This window comes from Mustela nigripes, chromosome 4 (assembly GCF_022355385.1).
Source record: "Mustela nigripes isolate SB6536 chromosome 4, MUSNIG.SB6536, whole genome shotgun sequence".
Lineage (NCBI taxonomy): Eukaryota > Metazoa > Chordata > Mammalia > Carnivora > Mustelidae > Mustela > Mustela nigripes.
In genome coordinates this window covers 89523974-89550953 of record NC_081560.1, presented here as the reverse complement: position 1 = coordinate 89550953, position 26980 = coordinate 89523974, and the positions used below count along the sequence as shown (strand labels likewise).

The window sequence follows — 26980 nt, the reverse complement described above, 5'->3', positions numbered from 1 at the left end:
AAGCCAAACAATACAGAGGAGGATGATAATGGGGAGTGATTAGCGAACTGTCAAGAAAGGCTTTCTAGACGGAATCTCTGCTTCTAAGGATGGTCTTCCTCCTGTGTTCTGAGTCTTTTTTTTTTCCTGTCTCCTCAAGGACCCAGTCACCTTCATTCTATGCCATTGAAATCTCTTTGCCAAGGTCTCTAATGACCTCTTTGTGATTAAATCAAATGGATACTTTTTGATTCATACCTTACTTGAACTTGTAAAAGGGGTTTGACTCTTCTTGAAATATTTCTTTTCATGTGACTTGTGAGTTGTGTGCTTAAAAAAAAAATTCCTAATTCTCTAAGTGCTCTTTTCCAAGTTTCTTTGATTGCTAGTCATCTTCAGTTTGCCCCTAATTCAGTGATTCACTTCACCCATTCTCTGCAACATTCCTAAAATATTAAACATTTCTGTCCGTAATAGTGATTCAGTATGTACAGGATCTGCCACTGGTAGAGGATAGGATTGATAGGGTTGGTGAGCAGATGCATAGTTGGAATAATTTGTGGGCTGTTTCTGATACACCTCCTATGGGAATGAGACAACTGTAAAATAGAAGCATTATATGACTTTTCTTCTGATGGACAATCACTCCTCAAATGCCAAGTCCAATGGCCTGTATTCAGCCTTCACTGTTTGATCTTTGTAAGATCTTTGATGCCACTTACCACTTACTTTCTCTAAACCATCCCTTGCCATTCTTTCTTGTTTTTCTTTCTCTCTGAACGTTCCTTCGTCTCCTTGATTGCTTTCATTTTCCCCATCTACTTCCAGATTTTTGGTGTTTGTCTGGCTTCTGAACTCAGTCTTCTCCATTTCCCTTTTTGTGCATTCTAAAATTCATTCCTAAATCATTTTTTTTCAAGGTTTCAAAATTAATATAGTTGTATACAAATACACACATACATGGTCCTTACCTCTCTTCTAAACTATACGATTACTGTCTACTGGACATTTCTATCTTGATAGTGAACAGGCACGATTAGTTTTACTTACCAAAAGTTACATATGAACAAATAGTTCAGGTGCTACATGTGAAAAGGTGGGATTATTTCACTTTTTTTTACCCTTTTCCTCTAACCTTCTCTGTTACCATCGATTGTATGTGGTTAGTTAAATATGTGCTTTTTTCCCCATGTAGATGATGAGTTCCTTGGAGGCAGCAATATGATCAATTTTATCTTTATGCAAAGATGCCTAGTGGTCGAACTTAATGCAAAGCTGAATTCCCTGTGTCAGTTACTCAGTCAAGAATCTTGGGAATCATCCCTATACTTCTTGCTCTACCTAATCACCCATTTTCAGCTTGTCTCTAAGTCCTACACATTATAGTGTCCGAATATTTGTCAACTTAGTCATTTTCTTTTTTTTTAGGATCACTGTCTTAGGCCTTCATCATGTCTCTTGGGCTGTTAACAGAGCACCCTACTGCTGGCTTCGGCAGCTCTATTACATGAGTGTGCTGGTAAACCACCTTTCTGATACAATAGGAAAAGCCCTGATTTTGTAGTGTATGCCAGTTTCCATGGTATAAATACTTTCAACCTGGTCATTTTTTAGATGCCTACATGTGATGTCCCCTAGCTCACACAGTTCCTGAGAATTGAACTGTTGGCTCTCAGGAGCCAATATGAGGCAGCTCCAGCACATCACTGGGTGACTAATCCCTTTTCAGTCATCCTCTGCTCTGCTGCCAGAAACTAAAACACAAAGCTGACAGTGCTCTTTCTCATCTTTAACCTTAATGAGATATAGTCTGAACATTTTAGAAGTCTTACCAGTATCTTTTTAAATTGCCCTTAGCCTTCCTTTGGAACCTCAACTCCTATTATTCTTTCCCCTTCTGCCCAGCAGTGTGATCTAGACACACTGACGTCAGTGTTGCCCTTCTTTCTCAAAATACGCTCTGGCATTTGCTGCTTCTACACCTTCCTTCTTCTTGGAGTAGCCTTCTCCACTTGGCTGCCTTGCAAGATCTTTAATCCTGAAAACTCCTTGGCAAACTGGAAGGACATGGGACTCCCAGAATTAAGGCCAAAGTAGTAGTTTTTCTTTCACTTTGAGATTCATCAAGAATGAATCTTTGTTCTTTGCAGAATGCTACTTCCAGGTCATATATAGATGAATTTATTCATTCAACTGGTCCAGAACACCTGCCATGTGTCAGGCATTGCTCAGGCTCTAGGGATGTGGGAGTAAACAAAACAAAGTCCTTGCCCTTATGGAGCATGCATTATATGGATAGAGACAATAGAAATTGTCTGATAGGGACTCCATTTTGCCGGTTAGTTTTACAATCTCTGTCAGGGTAGTTTTACCTGTATCTCCCACATGGGTGGAAGGTAGTGGTTTTCTACCTACCCTGAGCTCACTTCTACATAATGATTTTTAACTCTTAATTCTCTCCATTTGACTTTCACCCACAGATCTTTGGGTTTCTGTACTGGAAGATAGCTTAACATCTAGCATCATTACTTTTTTTGTGTTTAGTAAGGGTCTTTTTTGAACATAGGCTGTCTTTCCATTTACTTATTTCAACCATAAATCCTTAGTTTCAGTAACACCTGAAAGTTATGTTTGCCTATTTCTATAAAAATTCCAGATTCACTTTATTATGACAGCATTTGTGCATTGATTTAGAGATATTTGAGACCATAAATGTCAAATATAGTCAATTTGCCTGTTGTCATTGTCAGTGACCTTGTATTCTTGCATTAAAGGCTATGGTTAGTAGTTAATTTTTAGTCTTCTACTCTTATATGTTCCTTTCGACTCTCTGGTAAAAGTTAACTTTCAGCAGTGTAATATAGGGGTTCAGACTGTGGGCTCTGCAACCTGCATTCGTATCTCAGACAGGTTGGGCAAGTTGCGTGTCCTGTCTTTACCTGTCTCTTCATCTGTGAAATGGGGGAAATGATAGTTCCAGCAGGGTTGTGTGAGGTTGAAAGTGCTAATATGTTTAAAGTGTATGGGTCAGTGCCTGGCCTACAGTAAGCTCTCAGTGAATGTTACCACTCTCTTCCCATTTACAGCAGTTCTTAGTGTATAAAAAGGTCGAAGTATGTTATCTATATTGGTTTTGTTGTCTGTTATCTGTGGTTTAGTGCAGTGCAATTAACAATGAAAGACTTTTCCTTATTTTTTCCCCCTAGAGTGTTACAGGGATTTTTTAAATGAAGACTTTGATGTAAAGACTTATACTTCCCAATCTATTCATCAAGCCGTAATTGCTGAACAACTAGCAAAACTTGCCCAAGGAATCAGTCAGTTGGATAAAGAACTACACCTACAGGTATTGCCAATCTTCTGGATCATCTGGATTCTTCAACCTAAAGATAAAATAATTTATCACTTGTAATACTTTTACTATTTAATCTAAATGCATATTTAAATGAGCAAATGTGTAACTTACCAGTGTGGCTTATTTTTCAAAGTATGTTTTTGAAAAGTTTTCTATAAACTACTTTTCGTTAGATGAAAAACTAACGTACCCATCTCTCCAAAAGCTGTTGTTCATACTTTGCTTTCATCTCCTTAACAGATGTGCAGTGATATAAGTAGGTGAAAAATGGAAGCCTTTGATAAAAGTAATAGAAAATGGACTTTTGGAAGTAGAACAGTGTGAATAGGAAAAATTGGTGTGTTCCCATTGGCACTTCCCACTTTATGAAACAGTGTAATATTTGCTGAAATTCTAGAAAGTTGACAAGTTTGTGGTAGAAAGAACACAATATGGGGAATTAGGAGATGGGTCCCAATCTTAACTGTGCTGGTACCTTAATGTCTCTGAGTTTTGCTTTTAAAAAAGGAAATCTATTAAATGGGTTGGAGTGAATAAGGAGGAAGAGATTATAGTGGAAGATCTTAAAGGTTCCTTCCTTTTCTATAATTCTGTAATTTTTTTTTAAGATTATTTATTTATTTATTTGACAGAGAAAAATCACAAGTAGATGGAGAGGCAGGCAGAGAGAGAGAGAGAGGGAAGCGGGCTCCCTGTTGAGCAGAGAGCCCAATGCGGGACTCGATCCCAGGACCCTGAGATCATGACCTGAGCCGAAGGCAGCAGCTTAACCCACTGAGCCACCCAGGCGCCCTAATTCTGTAATTTTATAGGGAGTTTTATAGTATACTTCCTATTTTGGCTTTTGTAGAGTAGGCACTTAATAAATATTTAAATGAATGAACAAATGCATAAGTATATGGACTGTTTACCAGGAAACTTAGATCTGTTATAACATGATATGTATTCATTTAAATTTTTTATATTGTACTTTATCAGTTGAAAGAGTAGCTTAGGACTGGGATGACTTCTAAGGTCACTTTAACTGTGATTATATATTATGTATTTTAATTACACATTTAGTTGTATACTTTAATTGTCAGGATTCACATTAGGCTGTGGGGATAGAAAAATGAACATATTTCCCAGCTCTCCAAGGACTCAAAGACCAGTGGCAGATACAGAGAGAAATAATGACAGGGAAGTGATGCCTGTTTTATTTAGAATAGTAGGAAGCATTCATAAAAGCAGGAGAAAATGCACTTAACTCTGCCTAGGGTTCTCAGGGGTGGCTTTTTATAATAGCCACCTGAAATTCCTTTTTTTTGTTGTTGTTTTTTTATGGTTATTATTTTATTTTTCTCCCCCAAGGTTTTATTTAAATTCCAGTTAACATATGATGTAATATTAGTCTTAGCTATAGAATTTAGTGATTTGTCACTCATACTCCCCACCCAGTGCTCATCATAAGTCCCCTCCTTAATCTCTGTCATCCATCTAGCCCTCCCCCTGCCCACCTCTCCTCCAGCAACCCTCAATTTGTTCTCTGTAGTTAAGAGTCTTTTTCCTGGTTTGCCTCTCTTTCTCCCCCTGCCATGTTCATGTTTGCTTTTTAAATTCTGTATATGGGGACGCCCGGGTGGCTCAGTTGGTTGAGCAGCTGCCTTCGGCTCAGGTCATGATCCCAGCATCCTGGGATCAAGTCCCACATCAGGCTCCTTGCTCCGTGGGGAGCCGGCTTCTCCCTCTGCCTCCATCTGCCAGTGCTCTCTCTCTCTCTCTCTCTCTCTCTCTCTCTGTCTGACAAATAAATAAATAAAATCTTTAAAAAAAATTCTGTATATGTATGAAATCATAAGGTATTTGTGTTTCTCTGACTTAATTTGCTTAGCAAATATTCTCCAGCTCTATCTACATTGTTGCAAATGGCAAGATTTCATTCTTTTTTTATGGCTGAGTAATATGATTGGTATTTTCTTTATTCCTTGCATGCAGTACCTTCTTTGAAGGAATCAGTAAAAACCAAAAGTTTGTTTAACATCTCTTACAGGGGACAAATTATACTTACGGTAATTTGGAATATGAAGTAGAGGTCTAGTATGGGCCCTGAACCTGCTATAATTGTTTCTCTGCAGAAGAAGAATCGGGATAATGCTAACCAAACCCATAAATTTTGTTTTAAATATCGTTGAGATGAATAAAATAATAGAAGATGTGATGAAGTATGTATTAGTTGGAGCTTTGGACAGGAAACAGAAACCACTCTAGGTATTGAAAGAAGGAAGGTGTTTAATACAGAGAACTGGATGCTTCTGAAGTCAGCCAGTGAACTGAGTTGAAGGATCTACTTTCATAGATGCAGTGCGGAGGCCTGGAAGCTCCAGCCCTTACCTCCCATGCCACTGCTAAAATTCTGCCTCGGGGTATCCGGTAACTAAATTCTAGAATGATTGATACAGTTTTTCCAACCATCTCTAAATTCAGGTGTCAGGACCTTGCTCATTACTAGCTGAGACAATAAGAAGATAGCATTCCTTTCTTTTCTGTCTTCAGATCTCTTGGAAATTCATCCAGCTGGCTGCAGGGGAATTTATGGAAGTCTTGCTTTAGGAGTTTCAACATTTTCAAAGTATTCTTCACACAGAAAAAAGATGAATAGAGGATTAAATTTAGTCTTGTTAGGATGGACAGACCGATGACTGTATCAGTGGCCTGGGGAGAATTCAGACATGTTCTGGCCATCTTAACAGACACAGGAAACCAAAATTAGTAGTTAATTTAGATGGCTGTGGTAGAAAGGGACTTGATAGAATAACAGTGATATCTGAAACAGGGCAAAGTGGAGGTAGTAGGGGTTCCAGTGAATGAATCCTTGCTGACTAGGAGCTTCAGTTTCCAGCCTAGATAGGAAACAACTTCTTCATTGGAATTGAAAAGGTACAAAATGATAAGGATTTTCGAATTATTCTAAAGAATAATGATTACTCATGATTTCTTGATGTTTCTAGGAATCTCTTGCATGTGGTCTTTACCTCTTAAGCTTTTTGGGTTTTTGATGTGATCATTCACATCAAAAAAGCCTGGGTGGCTCAGTTGGTTAAGCATCCGACTCTTGATTCAGCTCGGGTCATAATCTCAGGATTGCAAGATTAGGCCCCAAGTCAGGCTCTGTGCTCAGTGCAGAGTCTGCTTGAGATTCTTTTAATTTTCATTTAAAAAATCAGTCTTGCGCAGGGAAAGGGATTTGCTATGACCCTGGGAAACTGAAAGCAGAGAGATGTTTAGGGATAGGTGGGTGCTGACTCTGTGTTATGTTTTCAGATTAGAATATGCTGAATTAAGTTCAAGAACTAAGAGAACCTAATGTTTAAAAAACATTTTTACAAGGAAGACATAATAGGATTGCAAAAATTAGCTGTTTTTTTTTTTTTCCCCAATTTTGGCACAATTCTACCTGCACCTCCCATTAAGAAAGCAAGGGCTGGTGAAAAGGCTGTGACTTCTTCGGCTCTATGTTCACTTATAAGCATGTTTGTTTCTGCTAATAACTCATCTCAAATGTACCCTTATCACATGTATTTTTTTCTTCTGTGTTGGTGTTTGTGCCTTCCTCTATGGAGAGAGACCTTTATTCTTCCTTGTAGTTACAAAGAAAAATATCCAATACTCAACAGCAAATTCTTGATTTTCAGGTTGTTGCAAGGCATGAAGATTTATTAGCACAAGCAACTGGTATTGAGTCTTTGGAAGGTATGTTTCCATTAAGTACTATAAATTAGATTGAGCTAGACCAGGGACTGGCAAACTTTTACTGTTAAGCGTCAGATAGTAAATATTTTAGACTTTGGAGGCCATACTATTTCTGTTTTAGCTACTAAACTCTGCTATTTCAGTGTGAAAGTAGCCAGATAATATGTAAATGATTATCATTATGTCCCAACAAAACTTTAATAAAAACTTTATTGACCTCTGAGCTAAACTATCTGGGTTCAAATCCTTGCTTTGCCACTTAGTAGATATGTGACTATGGACAAGTTATTTAACCTTTGTATGGCTCCCTTTTATCTGAAAAGGAGGAGTATCATTTTATTTTTTAAGATTTTATTTATTTATTTGACAGAGATCATAAGTAGGCAGAGAGAGAGGCAGTTGTGGGCGGGGGGGAAGCAGGCTCCCCACTGAGCAGAGAGCCTGATGCGGGGCTCCATCCCAGGACCCTGAGATCATGACCTGAGCCAAAGGCAGAGGCTTTAACCAACTGAGCCACCCAGGCGCCCCCAAGGGAAGAGTATTAAAATGTACCTGGATGGTGTTATTTTGAGGGCTAAGTGAATTAGAAAAATGGTTAGAACAATTCCTGGTATATATTTAGTTTAGTGCCTCTGTAAAATTAACATAAAATTGTTAATTAATGAAAACATCAATACCACCAGAGTGAATAATAGTGGAGGTAGACTTGAATACTTTCCTTATTTTTGGCTTTCTTTGAAACTTTTTTCAATGAAGTTATAATAGAATAATAATATATTGGGGGCGCCTGGGTGGCTCAGTTGGTTAAGCATCCGACTCTTGATTCAGCTCAGGTCATAATCTCAGGGTTGCAAGATTAGGCCCCAAGTCAGGCTCTGTGCTCAGTGCAGAGTCTGCTTGAGATTCTTGTTCCCCTCACCTTCACGCATGTGCGCATGCGCTCCCTCTTTCTCTCTAACTAAATAAAATCTTAAAAAAAGAATAATACATTGGATTTATATTTTTATGAATCTTAGTATTTTTGATTAGATAAATCTTTTATGAATTTTTCATTGTCTCTTGATTAAATTAAACTACATCTTATGGAATGTTAATACCATGTTTTACATTATCACTTGTGTTGTGATTACTATTATTAATCTTTACACATTAAAAGAAAACTAAGTGATTTTCCCTATGTTGATCAAATTCTTGGCATGGAAGGATATTGCTTTCTGGGATGCAATATGCTTTCATGCTTCAATGCTTCCCCTTATTTCTTATGCACTCAAAGGTGTTAACTTATTCTCAGCATGTATACTGTTTCTCAGACATCCTGATGAAGAACTTAGTATTTGAGGGAATAATAGTTTGTTACTTGAATATTTAATTGGATATCAGACTATGTTCTTGGGAAAACTGAGTACTGACCACTTCCTGTTGGAAATGAACTATTTTTAATCTTATATCATTTTATGTGTTTCTGGAAGCAGGTAAATAATATCCTGTTTTAATGGTGATTTGTTTTTAAAATAAATGAGGAGTGATTTTTTTAATTTGTAAAACCTATAAGGATGGCTGGTAGTACATTGATTCTGAGTGTATTTAGGTGTAGGTGAATCATCACAATAGAAATAGTTCTCATTGTGGTTTTTTTATATACATTTAGGTCTACAATGTGCTTGTTTTTCCCAAAATGCTTTTCAGTGATCACGACACTTAAAATGTATGGTTAGACTGAGTTAGAATGACTATCCATTGGATGAGTATATAAGGTACAAAGACTGCCTTCTCTGAGTTCTTTTGATAATTTAAGCATCTTCTCTGGATTGTTTGAATATAAATATTCAAATTTGAATTACTTGAATTAGTATTAATAGTATTAACTTGAATTAGTGTTAGTAGTATTCTACTAATCAAATTAGTAGAATTTGATTATTTGAAGTAGTATTCATTTTGGCATTATGTGTATTTCTAAGTACTTACTAGTATGTTGAGATCCTGAAAAATAAGCGTGATCTGTATTTGAAAATGAATAGTATCCCACCTTCTACTTCATCAGCTTTTTTTTTTTTAAGATTTTATTTATTTATCAGATGGAGATCACAAGTAGTAGGCAGAGAAGCAGGCAGAGAGCCCCATGTGGAGCTCGATCCCAAGACCTTGGGATCATGACCCAAGCCGAAGGCAGAGGCTTTAACCCACTGAGCCACCCAGGCACCCCTACTTCAGCTTTTTAACCACCATTATTGAATTTTGCCATGTAAATAGTTCAGCAGTACATTTATTGAACCTATTTCATTAAAAGTTGCCCCCATTCATTTTCATTTATTTATTTATTTAAATATTAGTTGAGCGGGTGCCTGGCTGGCTCAGTGGTTTATTGCCCGCCTTTGGCGCAGGCCATGGTCTCAGGGTCCTAGGATTGAGTCCCAAATCGGGCTCCCTGCTCAGTGGGAATCTGGTTCTCCCTCCCCCTCTACCCCCCTTCCCACTCGTGCTCTCTCTCTCTCTCAAATAAATAAATAAAATCTTTAAAAAATATATTAGTTGATAATTTGCTAGGTTCCAGACAGGTAGATTTGGGATTTAGAGGTATTTTTAATTAATGCTATTTTACTGAAAAGAGATATCCTCATTCCTTCCTTCATTTGTTCACTCAAAAACAGTAACTGAGAACTTGTTAGGTACCAGGCACTTATGAACGATAGATAGTCACGGTTCTTATGGAACTTCTGTTCTAAGGCAGGGAAGCAGACAAAAAAAATACACAAATGGGAAACTTCAGATATTTTTAAGTTCCACAAAGAAAATAAAATGGTTTATTAGTTGGAGGAAGGGGAGTCCCTTACTAGCTAGGATACTCGGGAGGGGGTGGCCTTTTTTACAAGATGACATTTAAGCTGAGAACTGAATGATGAGAAACAGCCACCACATGAAAAGTGGAAGAAGAGTGTGTGGTAAGCTGAAAGACCAATAAATGGGAAGGTAGGAGTTAACATGGGTTATATGAGGGACAGAAAAAAGGCCAGTATGAGAGGAATTTAATGAATAAAGGAGAGAATTGTAGATGAGGTTCCTGGAAAAGAATTTTGATTTTTCATTCTAAATGTAGTGGTAAACCATTGGAGGGTTTTTATTAGGAGTATGGTATATAAGACTAATGCTCTAAAAAGTTTTCTTTTTAGAAATCAGTAGAATCAGGGGTACCAGTTTAGAAGATACTAGAAGAGAGTTGATGGTGCCTCAGGTAAGAGTGGTAGATGTGAGAGAGGAAAGTGGGTGGCATAAAATGGGGGCAGAGCTGATGGGGTTTGTTGATGGGAGATGAAAGAGGCGAGGGAAAAAAGTCACCAAGTATGATTCCTAAGATTTTAGTCTGAAAAAAGGGATAGGTGATGGTATAGATAACTGAGATGGGTTAGAATGGAGAGGATTATAATTTTGATGGGGCGAGGGTGGGGCAGAAGTTATCTTGGGTGTCTTAATTTGACAAAAGTTCAGATCTAGAGATTTGTGTGTGCATGTGTGTGTGTGTGTACATAGGTAGGCTGACATAAAAAATCTCTGTAGATATGTGTACCTATGTGTGGATGTGTGTATATAAAACTGGTATTTTATTGAATAGGTAGTATTTAAAACATTGGGATTAGGTGAAGTTCCTAAGAGACATTGTAGACAGGGAAGTGAAAATGACAGAGGATGAAATCTTAGAGTATTCTGGCATGTAGGACTCTAGCAGAGGAGGAGGAACCACTAATGTAATAGGAAGAAACCCAGAGAGTGTGTAAAGTTCGAAGCCCAGAGGAAAAAAAGTGTTTTAGGCAGGGAGTGGTTTGACTCTTGTGAATTTCAGAGAATTTGAGCAAGATAAAGACAGAACTGACAATAGAATTTGGCACCTTGGGGGTTTCTGGTGACCTTGATAAGATTGATTTTGGTGTGGTGTGTATGAAATCTGTTTGAGAGTAGGTTGTGGAAAAAATAAGATGTGAGGACATGGTGATAACAAATAAAAGAAGTTCATTTCTGGCGGTTTAAGGTAAAGGAACCATAAAACCAGCAGAAAAATTGGACTGTGCTATACTAAAGCATAATTCTATCTGATAATGTTTATTAGTTCTAATATTACTTAATTTAATATATGACAGAGTTCTGTACCTAAGTTTATTTAGAATATTGTTTTAAAACCAGAACTATGCCAGTTAAATGTGAAAAGTGTTTTAAAGAGTGGAGTTCAAAATAATTAAAACTGTAATATTGAAAAGTTTATTTTCAGGTATATAAAACAGTAAGATTTAAGATCTGTCTTCCTGATAATATTTTTACAGTTTTAAGAAATTAACCATCATGTTGGTTAATTTAATCATTTTTAAGAAATTAACCATCATGTATATGAAATTAACCATCTCATATAGAGAGTAGGCGATACTATCCTTGTTATCCATGTGCATTACTTACCTAGGATATAATTAATTGAACAAATATTCATCGCCATTGGAAGTAGTCTGAGTTAGGCTCAGGTCACACAGTAATGAATGAAAATATACTTTCCCTAACCTCCAGGAATTTACGGATTAGTGAGAGAGTAAAATATTAAACAGATATATAAGCAGATATGTAATTACCTAATGTGGTCAGTGCCATGAAAGAAATGTCTGCTGTAGAAGAAAATAGAAAGAAAACCTAAATTAGCTGGGGGATCTTTTAGTAATTGTTTCTGTTAAGCCAAGGCTTGCTGAATAGTGGCATTTATCTAGTAGGAGCTTGGGGATGCAGCTGAGTGCTGGAGAGAAAGTACACCATTTCCAGGTGGTGCAGGGCCTTGAAGCCCAAGCTGTGGACTTCAGTTTTGACATGGAAGTGAAGGGAAGACTGTAGAAGAGTTTTAACAGGGAATATTGGGCTACAGTTTGCACCTTTGGAGATTTTATCTATTTGTGAGAGTGAGAGAACATAATCAGGGAGAGCAGCAGGCAGAAGGAGAAGCAGGCTCCCCACAGAGCAAGGATCCTGATGCAGGACTTGATCCCAGAACCCTGGGATCATGACCTGAGCCGAAGGCAGACACTTAACCGACTGAGCCACTCAGATATCCCCAGTTTGCACCTTTAAAAAGCATTCAAGCTTCTTTTGTGACTATAGTACAATACACATGAACATGAAACTTAACCATTTTAAAGTATACAATTAAGTACCATTAATTACATTTACAGTGTTGTGCAACAGTTTTACTATGTAGTTCCAGAATTTTTTCATCACCCAAGTGGAAAACCCTGTGCTCCTTATGCAGTCACTCTCCATTTGTCAGACTTGTTTAGTGAAACAAGAATTGTAAGAAGAGAAGAGACTACTTAAAGGCTTTAAAAATAGTGCAGGTAAAGATACTGGTTGCTTAAATTATAATGGTGGCAGAAAAAAATTGAAATTTTTCTATATATGGGTATGTGTATATGTATGATTTTTTCTTTTAATATAATTTTTTTCCCCAGTTGGAGCCCTTGTAAATTTGTAAAGTAATGGAAACTGTTATGTTTTCCCAGGTGTCCTTCAGATGATGCAGACAAGAATTGGGGCTTTACAGGGAGCTGTCGATAGGTACTGCTGTTCATTTTGTTAATAAGTGGAATGGAAAGAAGTTTAACCATTGATATTTTGAAGATGATTTTATTGTCACACTTCTTTATTTTCCTTTAGGATGAAAGCAAAAATTGTGGAACCATACAATAAAATAGTAGCCCGGACTGCACAACTCGCAAGACTTCAGGTTGGTTCTCACTTTTCATTTCTTTGTACTTTATTATGCATTTTATTCTTTTAAGTGGAAAGATTCCAAGAGAATGAATTCTCAGGAAATAAGGGGGTATGAGAGTAAAGGGGAAAAATACTACAGAGCTTTAAAATAAGATATGCAGGGTTTTTTTGTTTTTGTTTTTTGAGAGGGAAGGAGAGAGAGAATCTTAAGCAGGTTCCATGCCCAGTATGGAGCTGGATGGGGTTGGGGGAGCTTATCTCACAACCCTCAGATTATGGCCCAGGTCGAAATCAAGAGTTGGATGCTTAACCGACTGAACCACCCAGGAACCCCAAGATACGTAGTTTAAAAGAATACAGATCTTGACTATTCAAGTGAATTATTTTCATTCATATTATTATAGTATACAGTAATTTACTAACTTATTAAAATTTAAAAATATTTGTTCAATAGGGAACAGGAAGAAACGTAACATTTATGCTGTGACCAAATGTAAGGAATCCAAATTATAACTTATTTTAATAACTTGTGTACTTTTTGGGGAAATTCAGTTTTTGATTAGAATTCAGTGATTTTTATGACCTTTGTTTTTCCAAATGTTTTTTCTGTTCCTCCCCTATCCTTCTGGGACTGCAGTTACAAATTTACCAGGCATCTTAAGGATATCTCACAGATCACTGGATTCTCTGTACATTTTTTTCCACCATCCTCTTTTCTCTGTGTGATAATTTTTATTGCCTTGTTTTCAAGTTCACTTATTTTTTTTCTGTACTGTTTAATCTGCCCCTAATCTTATTCAGTGTATTTTTCATTTGAGACATTTTTGTTTCACCTGTAGAAATTTGATTCAGGTCTTTTCTTACATTCTATTAATCTACTTAATCTTTGAACATATAGAATATTGTCAAAATAACTACTTTAATGTCTTTGCTAATTTAGAGTGTGCCAGTCATACCATAGTCCAGTTTGAAAATACTTCCAACACCACAGAAAGATCCCTCGGGTCCATTGGCCAGTCTTGCTTCATTTGGGCTGCTGTAACAGATTATCATAGACTGGATGGCTTATAAAGAGAAATGTCTTACAGTTCTGGAGGCTAGAAGGCTGAATCAGGGTGCCAGCCTGGTCATGTCCTTAGTGAAGACTCTCTTTTGGGTTGCAGATAATAATTTTCTTTTTTATTTTTATAATTAAGTTTTTAACTTTAATTCCAGTCTATTTAACATACAGTGTTCCATTAGTTTCAGGTGTACAATGTAGTGGTTCAACAGTTCTATGTAATATTCAGTGCTCATCATGATTAGATCGTCATTTTCTTGTTGTATCCTCAAATGGCAGACAGGGCAGGAGAGATTTCGCGGGTCTTTTATAAGGGAACTAATCCCATTCGTGAGTTGTTCACTTTCATGATCTAATCACTGCCAAAGTCCCCACTTCTTAATATCACATTGGGGTTTAGGATTTCAACCCATGAATTTTTTTTTTAAATAATTTCATGTATTTTTTTTTTTTTTCCCTTCATCATGTTAAGTGAACTCTTTAATCCCATCCACTATATCCCCTTTCCCCTACTTCCCTCCCCTCTGGTAACCATCAGTTTGTTCTCTATAGTTAGGAATCTGTTTCTTGGTTTGTCTCTCTCTCTCTTTTTCCCCACTTTGCTTGCTTGTTTTGTTTCTTAAATTTCACATATTAATTGGATCATATGGTATTGGTCTTTCTCTGACTGCCTTATTTCGCTTAACATTTTACTCTGTAGCTTCATCCATGTTGTTGCAAAAGGCAAGATTTTAACCTTCAGTTTATTCCAGACGTCAGTACCTATTCCTCCTTCCAGTTCTAGGCAGTAGCTAATCTATTTTCTGTCTCTATTGATTTGCTTTTTCTGGTCATTTCATATAAAGGGAATTGTACAAGATACTGCCTTTTGTGTCTGGCTTTGTTCATTTGCATAATGCCTTTGAGGTGTATCTACGTTGCAGAATGTCTTCAGTAGTTCATTCTTTTTTAATTGTTGAATTCTGTTCTATTTTATGGATGTAACACATTTTATTCATCCATTTACCAGTTGATGGATATTTGGATTATTTCTAGTTACTGGCTTTTATGAATAATGCTGTTAAGAACATTTGCTCACATGTATTTCATTTTCTTAGGTAGATTCCTTTCTTTCTTAAAGATTTTATTTATTTGCCAGATAGAACAAGAGAGCACTAGCAGGAGGAGTGTAGGCAGAGGGAGAGGCAGGCTCTCCACTGAGCAAGGAGCCTGATGCAGGACTCAATCCCAAGACCCTGGGATTATGACCTGAGCTGAAGGCAGACACTTAACTGACTGAGCCATCCAGGTGTTCCCTTTTAGGTAGATTTCTAAGAATATAATTGCTGGATTGTATAGTAAGTTTGTTTAATTTTTTAAGGAACTGCCATGTTCTTTTCCAAAGGGCCTATACTATTTTATATTCCATCAGCAATGTCGGAGGGTTCCAGTGTCCACACATCCTTACCAACACTTGTTCTCTCTTTTTTGACTATGGCCTGCTAGTGGGTGGACAGTGGTGTCTCATTAGATTTTAGCTTACATTTCGTAAATGGCTAGTGATATTGAGCAATGCTTCTCATGCTTTTTAGTCCTTAGTGTATCTTTGGTTTACTCAGTCTATTCATATCTTTCAGGCATTTTAAAATTGGGTCATCCTACTGTCTTTTTTTTTTTTAATTGAAGAATAGTTGACACATAATGTTGCATTAGTTTCAGGTGTACAATATAGTGACTCAGTTTCTCTGTACATTATGCTGTGCTCACTGTAAGTGTGGCTGCATCTGTCACCATATAACAACATTACAGGACCATTGACTATATTCTCTATGCTGTGCCTTTCATCCCTGTGATTAACTCATTCCATAACTGGAAGGCTATACTGCCCACTCCCCTTCACTCACCCTGCTCCTGTCTGCTGACCATCAGTGTATTCTCTGTGTTTATGGGTCTGTTTCTGATTTTTCTGTGTGTTCGTTTGTTCTGTTTTTAGATTCCACATATAATTGAAATCATCTGATATTGCCTTTCTCTGTTGACTTATTTCATTTAGTGTAATACCCCCTAGGTCTATCCAAATTGTTGCAGATGTCATGATCCCATTCCTTGTTTTGGCTGCATAATATTCGTGTGTGTGTGTGTGTGTGTGTGTCCACCATGTCTTCTTTATTCATGAATCAGTGCACACTTAGGTTTCTTCCATATCTTGGCTATTGTGGATAATGTTCCACTGGGCATGAAGTGCAAATATCTTTTTGAGTTAGTGATTTTGTTTTCTTTGGATAAATACCCAGTTAGGAGGTTTTTTTTTTTTTTTTTTTTAATTTTTTTACATATTATGCTACAATATATGATTTGCAAATATTTTCTCCCAGTAAATGATTTTTAAATCTTCCTCCCAGTCTATCCCTTGACTTTTCTTTTTTTTTTTTTTAAAGATTTAATTTATTTATTTGACATACAGAGATCACAAGTAGGCAGAGAGGCAGGCAGAGAGAGAGAAGGAAGCAGGCTTCCCACCGAGCAGAGAGCCCGATGTGGGGCTCGATCCCAGGACCCTGAGATCATGACCTGAGCTGAAGGCAGAGGCTTTAACCCACTGAGCCATCCAGGCGCCCCTGACTTTTCATTTTTAGGTAGTGTCTTTTGAAACAAAAATTGTAAATTTTGATAAAGTCCAAATTATCAAATTTTCTTTTATGGATTGCTAGCACCATTTCTTAAAAGCAACTTTTCTTTCCCTGTTGAATTATTTTGTTACCTTCACGATATTTAATTGGCTTTATGTATGTGGGTTTATTTCTGGGCTACTCTCTTTAGTTGCTCTAGTCTTTTGCCTTTTTATTAATAGTACACTATCTTGATTACTATAGCTTTTTAGTAAGTCTTCTTTCAGGCAAATGATCTTGAAGAAGAATACTGTTTTAGTACCTTTGCAATTACCTATGAGTTTTAGCATCAGCTGACTAATTTCTACTAAAAAGCTAGTTAGGATTTTTTTTCTAGTATCATTTGTATTTCTAATATTCTAGAAATTTTTTCTTACACAATATTTTATCATTATATTTTTTGTAGGGTAGGAGATGTTGTAATTTTTTTTTTTACTTTTTCCCATTTTTCTCTTTATTGAGAATATTGGTGAATTTTTGTCTCACTCCTAGAGTACAAGAAGGTAGTTTTAGAATTACAGACCCAAATTACAATGAAAAGTAAGATAATCCAAGTTCTTTTTAGAATAAATTCAGTTTTGTTCCAGCTAATCTCAGCTCTGGCTGATACTCATCTTAATGTACTTTCTTATTTTCTTTTTTTAATTCATTTTTTATCTTTTATTTTTTAAAATTTAAATTCAGATAACATACAGTATAGTATTAGTTTCAGAGGTAAAGTTCAGTGATTCATCAGTCTTCTGTAACACCCAGTGCTCATCACATTACATGCCCTCCTTAATGTCCATCACCCAGTTAACCCATCCTCCTACCCACTTTCCTTCCATCAACTCTCAGTTTGTTTCCTATGATTAAGAGTCTCTTAAGGTTTGTCTCCCTCTCTGACTTTTGTCTTTTATTTTTCTCTCCCTTCCCCTGCTCCTCTATTTGTTTCTTAAATTCCACATATGAGTGAAATCATATGATAATTCTTTGATTGCCTTATTTCGCATAGCATAATCCTCTCTGGTTCCATCCATGTCATTGCAAATGGAAGGATTTCATTTTTTTAAAGATTTTATTCATCTATTTGACAGACAGAGATCACAAGTAGGCAGAGAGGGAGGCAGAGAGAGAGAGATGGGGAAGCAGGCTCCCCACCGAGCAGAGAGTCCAATGTGGGGCTCAATCCCTGGACCCTGGGTTCATGACCCGAGCTGAAGGTAGAGGCTTTACCCACTGAGCCACCCAGGCACCCCAGGATTTCATTTTTTTAATGACTGAGTAATATTTCATATATATATATATATATACATATATATATATATGGACACACACACACACACACATATCACATCTTCTTTATCCATTCATCTGTCGATGGATATCTGGGAAAAGCTGGTTAGGGTTTTGACTGGAAATATACTGCATCCATAGGTGAATTTGGGGAGAATTGATGTCTTAACAATATTGAATCTTTTGACTCATGAATATGTTATCTCTACGTGTATGTAAGTTTTTAATTTCAGCTATATTTTGATTTCAGTTTTGTTAAATTTATCTTTGTTTTTGTTACTGTACTAAATGGTATTTCTAAAAAAATTCTATTTTTTCATTCCTATTTTATATAGAATTGGTTTTTGAAAATTGACTCCATAGAGGAAATAATGAAGTTTTTTTTTTTTTTAAGATTTTATTTATTTGAGAGAGAGCACAAGTGGGGGTAGGGAGAGTGGCAGAGGGAGAGGGAGAAGTAGACTCCCCGCTGAGCAGAGAGCCGGATGTGGGACTCAATCCCAGGACCCTGGAGTCATGACCTGAGCAGAAGGCAGACGCTTAACCACCTGAGCCACCCAGATGCCCTGTAGGTTTTTTTTTTTTTTTTTTAAGATTTTATTTATTTATTTGATAGAGATCACAAGTAGGCAGAGAGGCAGACAGAGAGAAAGGAGGAAGCACGCTCCCTGATGAGCAGAGAGCCCGATGTGGGCCCCGATCCCAGGACCCTGGGATCATGACCTGAGCTGTAGGCAGAGATTTTAACCCACTGAGCCACCCAGGTGCCCCTGCCCTGTAGATTTTTTAAATTAAGTTTTCTTTTCATATTCTTAGTAGGCATAGTATGACTTAATGCTGATATTGTTTGAAGTTAAAGAATGTAGATAAGACAATAAGGGATTGATAAATAAGCAGCTCTGATTTTCTTAGTAAGCCATTGGAACATCTACTACAAGAGCTGTTGTGTTATTGTAGGGAATACAAAGATGGGTAAGATAGTACTTGTTTTCAAAAAGTTTACGTCATGGTTAAAGGAAGTATGATAACTGTATAAAATGACCTAATAAAATACTAATTACATAATTATGAAAATAATAAGTATTCACAGAAGAGAGAAATTATATGCAATTGGATTATTTTATGAAGTATTTAATGCTTAAGAAAGGAGAGAAGCTTAAAGAAGTAGGCTGTTGACAGCTTTGAAATAAATCTTTAAGAATGAATGCAATTGATAAGGGTTTTAAAGGATAGGTAGAATTTGGGTAGGCTAAGATGAGAGTAAGGTATTATAGACAGAAGAAAGAATATGACAAAGGCATGAGGTGAAGGCTTGCAGGGCATATCCAGAGAATGGCAATAAAAGTGTACATTAAAAGGATTAATTCAAGCCATTTCCCCCTGTCCTTCTTACTTATTACATGTATCTGTCAGCTTCCTTCTTCACTAAAGACAAAACTGGCTCAGTTATCTTTACAGTGAAAGTCTTTACAGTTTCTGGCTTTAGTACCCATACTAACCCACCTATCATTCTGTCCTCACTATTCTTTGACTTTCTTAACTCCAGTTATGATCTTCATCTAAACTCTACCTGAGCCATGTACTCCCTGACCACACATTAACCTCTAAAACCCTAAACCTTTATGGCCCATTTTCTTTTCTTTTTTTTTTTTTTAAAGATTTTATTTATTTATTTATTTGACAGACAGAGATCACAAGTAGGCAGAGAGGCAGGCAGAAAGAGAGAGAGAGGAGGAAGCAGGCTTTCCGCGGAGCAGACAGCCCGATGCGGGGCTTGATCCCAGGACCCTGGGATCATGACCTGAGCCGAAGGCAGAGGCTTTAACCCACTGAGCCACCCAGGTGCCCCCCCCATTTTCTTTTTTATATCTCCCCTGATTTTTCCAACTTCCTCAGTACCTTCCCTCAGACCTGTTTTTTTTAAATAGCTTTATTGAGCTATTCAACTAAGTGTGCAACTAAATTTTCTCAATTTCCTGTCTCTAACTTTCCAAATTTGGTCTGTAACTGTATATTTCTTTGTCTTTCCCAATATTGCTTCTTTATATCTTATTCAAGCTTTTTATTAAGCTATATATAAATTATAGTTACTTTTCTTGGTTTGAATTTATATCTTTAACTTTTATAAGTAAGTTAGAACTCTGTCTAGAAAAAGTGTTTTTATATTCATTTATATCATATTTGCTATCTTTAGCTAGAATTAACATTACCATCTTTTGATTCTTTTTGTGTATTTTCTTGCAGTACAGTGACTTTTCAGTTGCTAAAAGACCTTGAAACGTTAGATACAAGCACAAAATCTTTTAAGAACCTAACAGAAAAGAAGTGTTTAATGCTTCTATGAGTTGGAAGGGTTTTGGTTTGGTCTATAACACAGGTTTTATGTTACACATTGCACTTCCATCTTTTACTTCAATGTGAATTTTTTTTTTTTTAAAGATTTTATTTATTTATTTGAGAGAGAGACAGTGAGAGAGAGCATGAGTGAGGAGAAGGGCAGAGAGAGAAGCAGACTCCCCGTGGAGCTGGGAGCCCAATGCGGGACTCGATCCCGGGACTCCAGGATCATGATCTGAGCCGAAGGCAGTGGTCCAACCAACTGAGCCACCCAGGCGTCCCCAATGTGAATATTTTTGATAGAGTTTTTAGTATCTGGGGAGCATTCTTGAATGGAGAATCCACATTACCTATATTTTATTAAATTTATTTTTTAAGATTTTAAGTGATCTCTATACCCATGTGGGACTTCAACTTAGAACCCTGAGATCAGGAGTCATGTGCCCTGCTGACTCAGCCAGCCAGGCATCCCTCATCACTTATATTTTAGAAATTTCTAGTTTGTCTATTAGATTTATTAAACAGTAATTCATTTACATTAAGTAATCATTACCTCTTTAAATGTTTATGGACTCTTTATGCAAGTAATGTCAAGACTTATAAGAAATTCTATTGCCCCAGGCATTTAAAAACTGGTTACAAACTTACTTAACCAAATTCTTTTAAACATTGAAACAAAATCATAAATTTGATAGATTTTCTAAAACTATTTTTAATTTAAATTTTAGTTAACATATGATTCAGTATTAGTTTCTGTAGTAGAATTCAGTGATTCATCATTATATAAAACACCCAGTGCTCACTATAAGTGCCCTCCTTAATAACCATCACCGAACTAGCTCATGCCCCACCCACCTCCCTCTGTCAACCCTCTGTTTTCTATTGTTAAGAGTCTCTTATGGCTTGTTTCTCTCTCTTTTTTTTTCTTTCTCCCCTTTCCATATGTTCATCTGTTTCCTTTCCTAAATTCCACATTTGAGTGAGAGCATATGGATTTGTCTTTCTCTGACTGACTTATTTCACTTAGCATAATACACTCTAGCTCCATCCATGTCATTGCAAAAGGTAAGAATTCATTCTTTTTGATGGCTGAGTAATATTGCATTGTGTGTGTGTGTGTTTGTGTGTGTGTATACACACATACCCCAGGTCTTCTTTATGATGGACATTTGGGCTTTGTCCATAGTTTGGCTATTGTTGATAATGCTGTTATAAATATTGGGATGCATGTATCCCTTTGAATCTGTATTTTTGTATCCTTTGGTTAAATACCTAGTAGTACAATTGCTGGATCATAGAGTATTTCTATTCTTAACATTTTAAGGAATCTCCATACTGTTCTCCACAGTGGCTGTACCAGTTTGCATTCCCACCAACAGTACAAGAGTGTTCCTCTTTCTTTGCCTTCTTGCCAATACCTCTTATTTCTTGTGTTGTTAATTTTAACCATCCTGACAGGATGAAGAAGAAATGAAATACTGATATATCTGTATTAACACTTATTAAATCAATGAAGTATTGTACTGTTCTGCTTGTCTTCCTGTGACCATCTTTGTCTACTTCAGATTATTCTTTTCTCTTTTGAATATCAATTTGTACTTGCAGTCTTTCGTAGACTCCATATCTTCCAATTAATGTTACGTTTTATTTTTATTTTTTTATTGAATATTTATTTATTAAAGATTTTATTTATTTATTTGACAGAGATGGCGATAGAGAGAGAGCACAAGCAGGGGGAGCAGGAGGAAGAGTGAGAAGCAAGGTCCCTGCAGAGCAGGGAGTCTGATGTAAGGCTCAGTTCCGTGATCCTGGGATCATGACCTGAGCTGAAAGCAGATGCTTAACCGATTGAGCCACCCAGGAATTCCTGTTTATTTTATTTTAGAGAGAACACACCCATGAGTGGGGCAAGGGATGGAGGGAGATGGACTCCTCAAGCACACTCCTGCCCAGTATGGAACTTGATCCCAGGATCTTCAGATCATGACCTAAGCTGAAAATTGAGAGTTGGACGCTTAGCCTGCTGAGCCATCCTGGTGCCCCATCTTCCAGTTAGTTTTAGTTACTGTATTCTTTTTTTTTAAGATTTTATTTATTTATTTGACACAGAGAGAGATCACAAGTAGGCAGAGAGACAGAGAGGGGGAAGCAGGCTCCCTGCTGAGCAGAGAGCCCGATGCGGGGCTCAATCCCAGGACTCTGAGAGCAAGACAGAGGCCAAACCCACTAGGGTAACTAGGTGCCCCTAGTTACTGTACTCCTATTGATGCTCAAGCTATCAGTATAATCATTTGGAATCCTTTCAAACTGGCTTTGTTTTTTCAAGGAGCCATTGCCATTTCTGAAAGTGTCTTTGTTCTCTGTGGGTAGTGGAAAGTTCTAGACCCATTCTGATGCTTCTGCTGGAAGAAGTAGGATTAATTAACTGCTAGACTTCCTGATTTCTTTCAGTGAATAGTAATACTGTACACCAAAATTTGAATGTAGGAGAATTGACTAGAATTGATGCTGTGAGCAACTTTTTGTGATGGACATAGAGAAGTTTTTTTTTTTTTTTATGCTCAGTCACATTGATTTTTTTTTTAACATTGAAGAGAAATTTAAAATTTCTCATTGAAGAGGAATTTGAAATTTACCATGTTAATCATTTTTAATTACACTGCTAAGTATGTGAACATTGTAGTGTAACAGATCTCCAGAACTTTACCCTCTTTTAAAACTGAAACTCTAAATGCCTTAAATATGAATTTTTCTTTCTCCTGTCTTCATTTTTAGAGCCTACCGTTCTACTTTCTGTTTCTATGATTTTGACCAGTTTAGCTGTTTATAGGAGCAGAACTTAGAGTATTTGTCCTTTTAGCTTATATCATTTAATATAATATCCTTGAGGTTCATCTGTGTTTTAGCACATGACAGCATTTCCTTCTTCTTTAAGACTAAATAGTATGTATGTATGTATGTGTAGGCCCCATTTTCTTTATTCATTAATCCATTGATAGACATTAGGGTTGCTTCCACCTCTTGGCTATTATGAAGAATGTGGCAGTGAACACGGATGTGCAAGTATCTCTTGAAATCCATTCTGCTTTGAATTGCTTTGGAGAGATACCCTGACTATATGGTAATTCTATTTGTCATTTCTTGTGGATCCTCCATCCTGTTTCCAGTAGTGGCTGCACAGTTTGTGTCCCCATCAGTAGGGCCTGAGTTCTCCAGCTTTTCTGCATCTTCATCAACACTTGGTATTTTCTGTTCTTTGGATACTGGCCCACTAATGGGCATGAGGAGGTATCTCACAGTGGTTTTGACTTGTATTTCTGCTACGATGAATGATATGGAGCATCTTTTCATATGTTTGTTGGCCTAGGTATATCCCAAGAATGGGTTTGCTAAGGTTATTGAATTTCTGATCTTTGGCTTTATTATGTAATACCAAATTATTTTCCCTAAGAGGTAGGTCATGCGTACCAGCAGCATATGAGTTGGCATTAGTTTGTATCATTGCCAACATTTAGGGTTGTCAGACTTCTTGTTTTTTGCCAATATTTTGGGTGTGCGATGGTTTCAGTTTTGTTTTTCAGTGTCCTAATTACTAAAGAGACTGAATACCTGAGATAAGTCCTCTATTGTGAGTTTCAAATATCCCTTTGTGCTTGTTTTTTCTCTTTCTTTATAATATCTAGATGAACAGAAGTGAAATTTGCCATTTTTTCTGTTAGGGTTGGTGTTTTGTTTTATTTTTGGTTTTTTGTCTTGTTTAAGAGAACTTTCTCTATCCTGAGCTCATGAAGATATTCTGTATTGTCCTATGTCATATGTTTTGGTCTATAATATACCTGAAATATTTCTAAGTTTACTGACCTATTTTTGCTAAGTGTCTTATCTGCTGTTACTTCCATCCTGTATGTTTTTGATTTTTACATAATGCATTTTTCATCCCTAATATTTTGTCTTTTTGTATCTTTCTATAATATACTTCTTGAGCACATAGAATAATTTATAATAGATATCTTAGTATTCCAGTTCATTATTTCTAGGTCTGTTTTGTTGATTGACCTTTCTTCTTGTTACGGGCTTTATGATTTTATTTATTCATATGCCTATTAATGAGGACTGGTTTTAATTCTTTGTTAGTGCAGGTCCAGAGCAGACTTTGGTTTAGGGCTCATTTATAGTTTAGTCCTAAATGTTTATTGCTAGGTCTTTATACTGTGAGCTTTGTGATTTGTTTCAGTAATTCTTTCCCTGCATTTTCTCTTACACATGTACAGATTGGTACTTACTTTCCGTCCAGTTCTGTGTGCATAAACTAGCTTTTTTTGTTTCTTCTGAAGTCTGATCTCTCTTTCCTCACTGTGGAGAGACTGTCATGTTCTATTTCCCTCCCCTTTCCCTTTGCTGGCACCTGGAAATTGTCTCCTAGCAGTGTACTAGGATAGTTAAGTTCATTTTCTTGCTTTTCTTTTTTTAAAGATTTTATTTTTAAGTAATCTCAACACCCAACATGGGACTCTCACCCACAACCCTAAGATCAAGAGTTGCATGCTGCACTGACTGAGCCAGTCAGGTGCCCCAAGTTCATTTTCTTCCTTTTCTTCCAGGGATCACAGTCCTGTGCTATCTGTTGTTGAGTGTCTGAAAATGATTTCATGTACTTTGTGCAGTTTTCTAGTTGTTTACGATGGGAGTGTATTTATGCACCATACCCAGTGCTCCATGCAATGAATTCTGGAATACTGAAAATAAATAAAATAAAATGAAGGAAAAAAAAAGTTTAATCTCAAAAAAAGAAGAAGATGGGAGTGTAAATCTAGCCTATCATTCCATCATGTTAGAAGTAAAAGTTGCTCTCAGTTTTAAAAATGGAGTTGTAAGTCACATGCTACAAAATTCACCACTTTAAAGTGTATTTTAAGTGCAAAGTGAGTGGTTTTTACTATTTTCACAAGGTTGCGCAACTAACACATCTAATGTCAAAACATTTTCATTACCCCAAGAAGAAACTTTATTCCCAGTAGTTACTCCCCTTTACCCATTCCCCTCTCTAATCTGCTGTTTGTCCCGGTAGCATTGCCCATCCTGGACATTTCAAGTAAATGAATCATACATTATGTGGCATTTTTTTTCTGGCTTCTTTCACTTGGCATAATGCTTTCAAGGTTCATCCTTGTTGTAATATGTTTCAATACTTCATTTCTTTTTAAGAATAAATAATATTGTATGGATATACCACATTTTTGTTTATCCATCTGGTTTGTTTTCCCAGCACTTGATGGACATTTGGGTTATTTCTACTTTCTGACTATGATGAGTAGGAACTGTTATGAACATTTTTGTCTAAGCTTTTGTGTGGACATATTGTTTTCAGTTATCTTGGGTGTTTACTGGAGGATATGCAAGGTTGTATGCTACTTGTGTACTATTTTGATGTATCAAATTAATATGCATACAACCTGAAACTTAGACAATGTTATATGTTAATTATTTATCAATCTCTGGAAAAAAGAAACTTTGAGAAATGCCAGACTGTTTTCCAAAGCAGCTGTACCATTTTCCATTCCTATCAGCAATGTATGAAAGTTAGTTTATTTCTTACAATACCTCTCTTCTTTTTAATATAGCCTTCTTTTTTTTTTAAGATTTTATTTATTTATTTGACAGACAAATATCACAAGTAGGCAGAGAGGCAGGCAGAGAGAGAGAGAAGGAAGCAGGCTCCCCACTGAGCAGAGAGCCTGATGTAGGGATCAATCTCAGGACCCTGAGATCATGACCTGAGCCGAAGGTAGAGGCTTTAACCCACTGAGCCACCCAGGCGCCCCTTAATATAGCCTTCTTATTGGCTAAGAAGTAGTACTTCTGGGTTGTTTTATTTTCTTTTTAATTTTTAAAATTTATTTTTTAAAGATTTTATTCATTTGAGAGAGAGAGAGAGCATGAGCAGGTAGGGGTTGGGGGGAGGAGCAGAAAGAGAAGGTGAAGCAGACTTCCCGCTAAGCAGGGAGCCCAGTGCAGGGCTCAATCTCAGGACCCTGGGATCATGACCTGAGTTGAAGGCAGAGTCTTAACCAACTGAGCCACCCAGGTACCCGCTTCATGGTTGTTTTAATTTGAATTTCCGTAATGACTAAAGATTTGAGCATGTTTTATTGTACCTATTGGCCATTTAAAAAAATCATTTTTTTTTTTACAGTGTGTTACTAGTTTCAGGTGTACAATACAGTGATTCAGCAATTCCATGTATCACTAGGTACTCATCACAATAAGTGTACTCCTTAATTCCCATCATCTGTCTAACCCATCCTCCACTTACCTCCCCTGGTAACCATCATTGCTGGTGGAAATGCAAACTGGTGCTGCCACTGTGGAAAACAGTATGTATGTTCCTCAAGAAGTTAAAAATAGAATTAACCCTATCGTCTAGCAGTCGCATTACTGGGTATTAACCCAAAGAATACAAAAACACTAATTCAGAGGGATACCTGCACCCCTATATTTATAGCAGCATTATTTACAATAGCCAGGATATGGAAGCAACCCAAGTGCCCATCAATTGATGAATGGGCAAAGAAAATGTGGTATATATAACACAATGGAATGTTATTCAGCCACAAAAAGAATGAACTCTTACCTTTTGCAACAATTTAGATGGATCTAGAGAATATGATGCTAAGTGAAGTTAATCAGAGAAAGACAAATAGCATATGATTTCATTCATATGTGGAATTCCAGAAACAAAACAAAAGAGCAAAGGGAAAAGGAGAGACAAACCAAGAAATAGACTGTTAAATGTCTATTAGCTATTTGTATATCATCTCTTATTCAGATTTTTGCTCATTTTATTTATTTATTTATTAAAGATTT

At 36.7% G+C, this 26980-nt stretch overlaps 1 protein-coding gene across 1 annotated transcript in view; it reads left to right on the top strand.

Annotated features, from left to right (window-relative positions):
• The window catches only part of COG5 (component of oligomeric golgi complex 5), a 300872-nt gene that overhangs the window by 1666 nt on the left and 272226 nt on the right, over positions 1 to 26980 (top strand). The window contains exons 2-5 of the mRNA XM_059397031.1: positions 3186 to 3325; positions 7006 to 7063; positions 12586 to 12640; positions 12740 to 12809. Coding sequence (XP_059253014.1) covers positions 3186 to 3325; positions 7006 to 7063; positions 12586 to 12640; positions 12740 to 12809 — 323 coding nt within the window. The remainder of the gene's footprint in view (positions 1 to 3185; positions 3326 to 7005; positions 7064 to 12585; positions 12641 to 12739; positions 12810 to 26980) is intronic.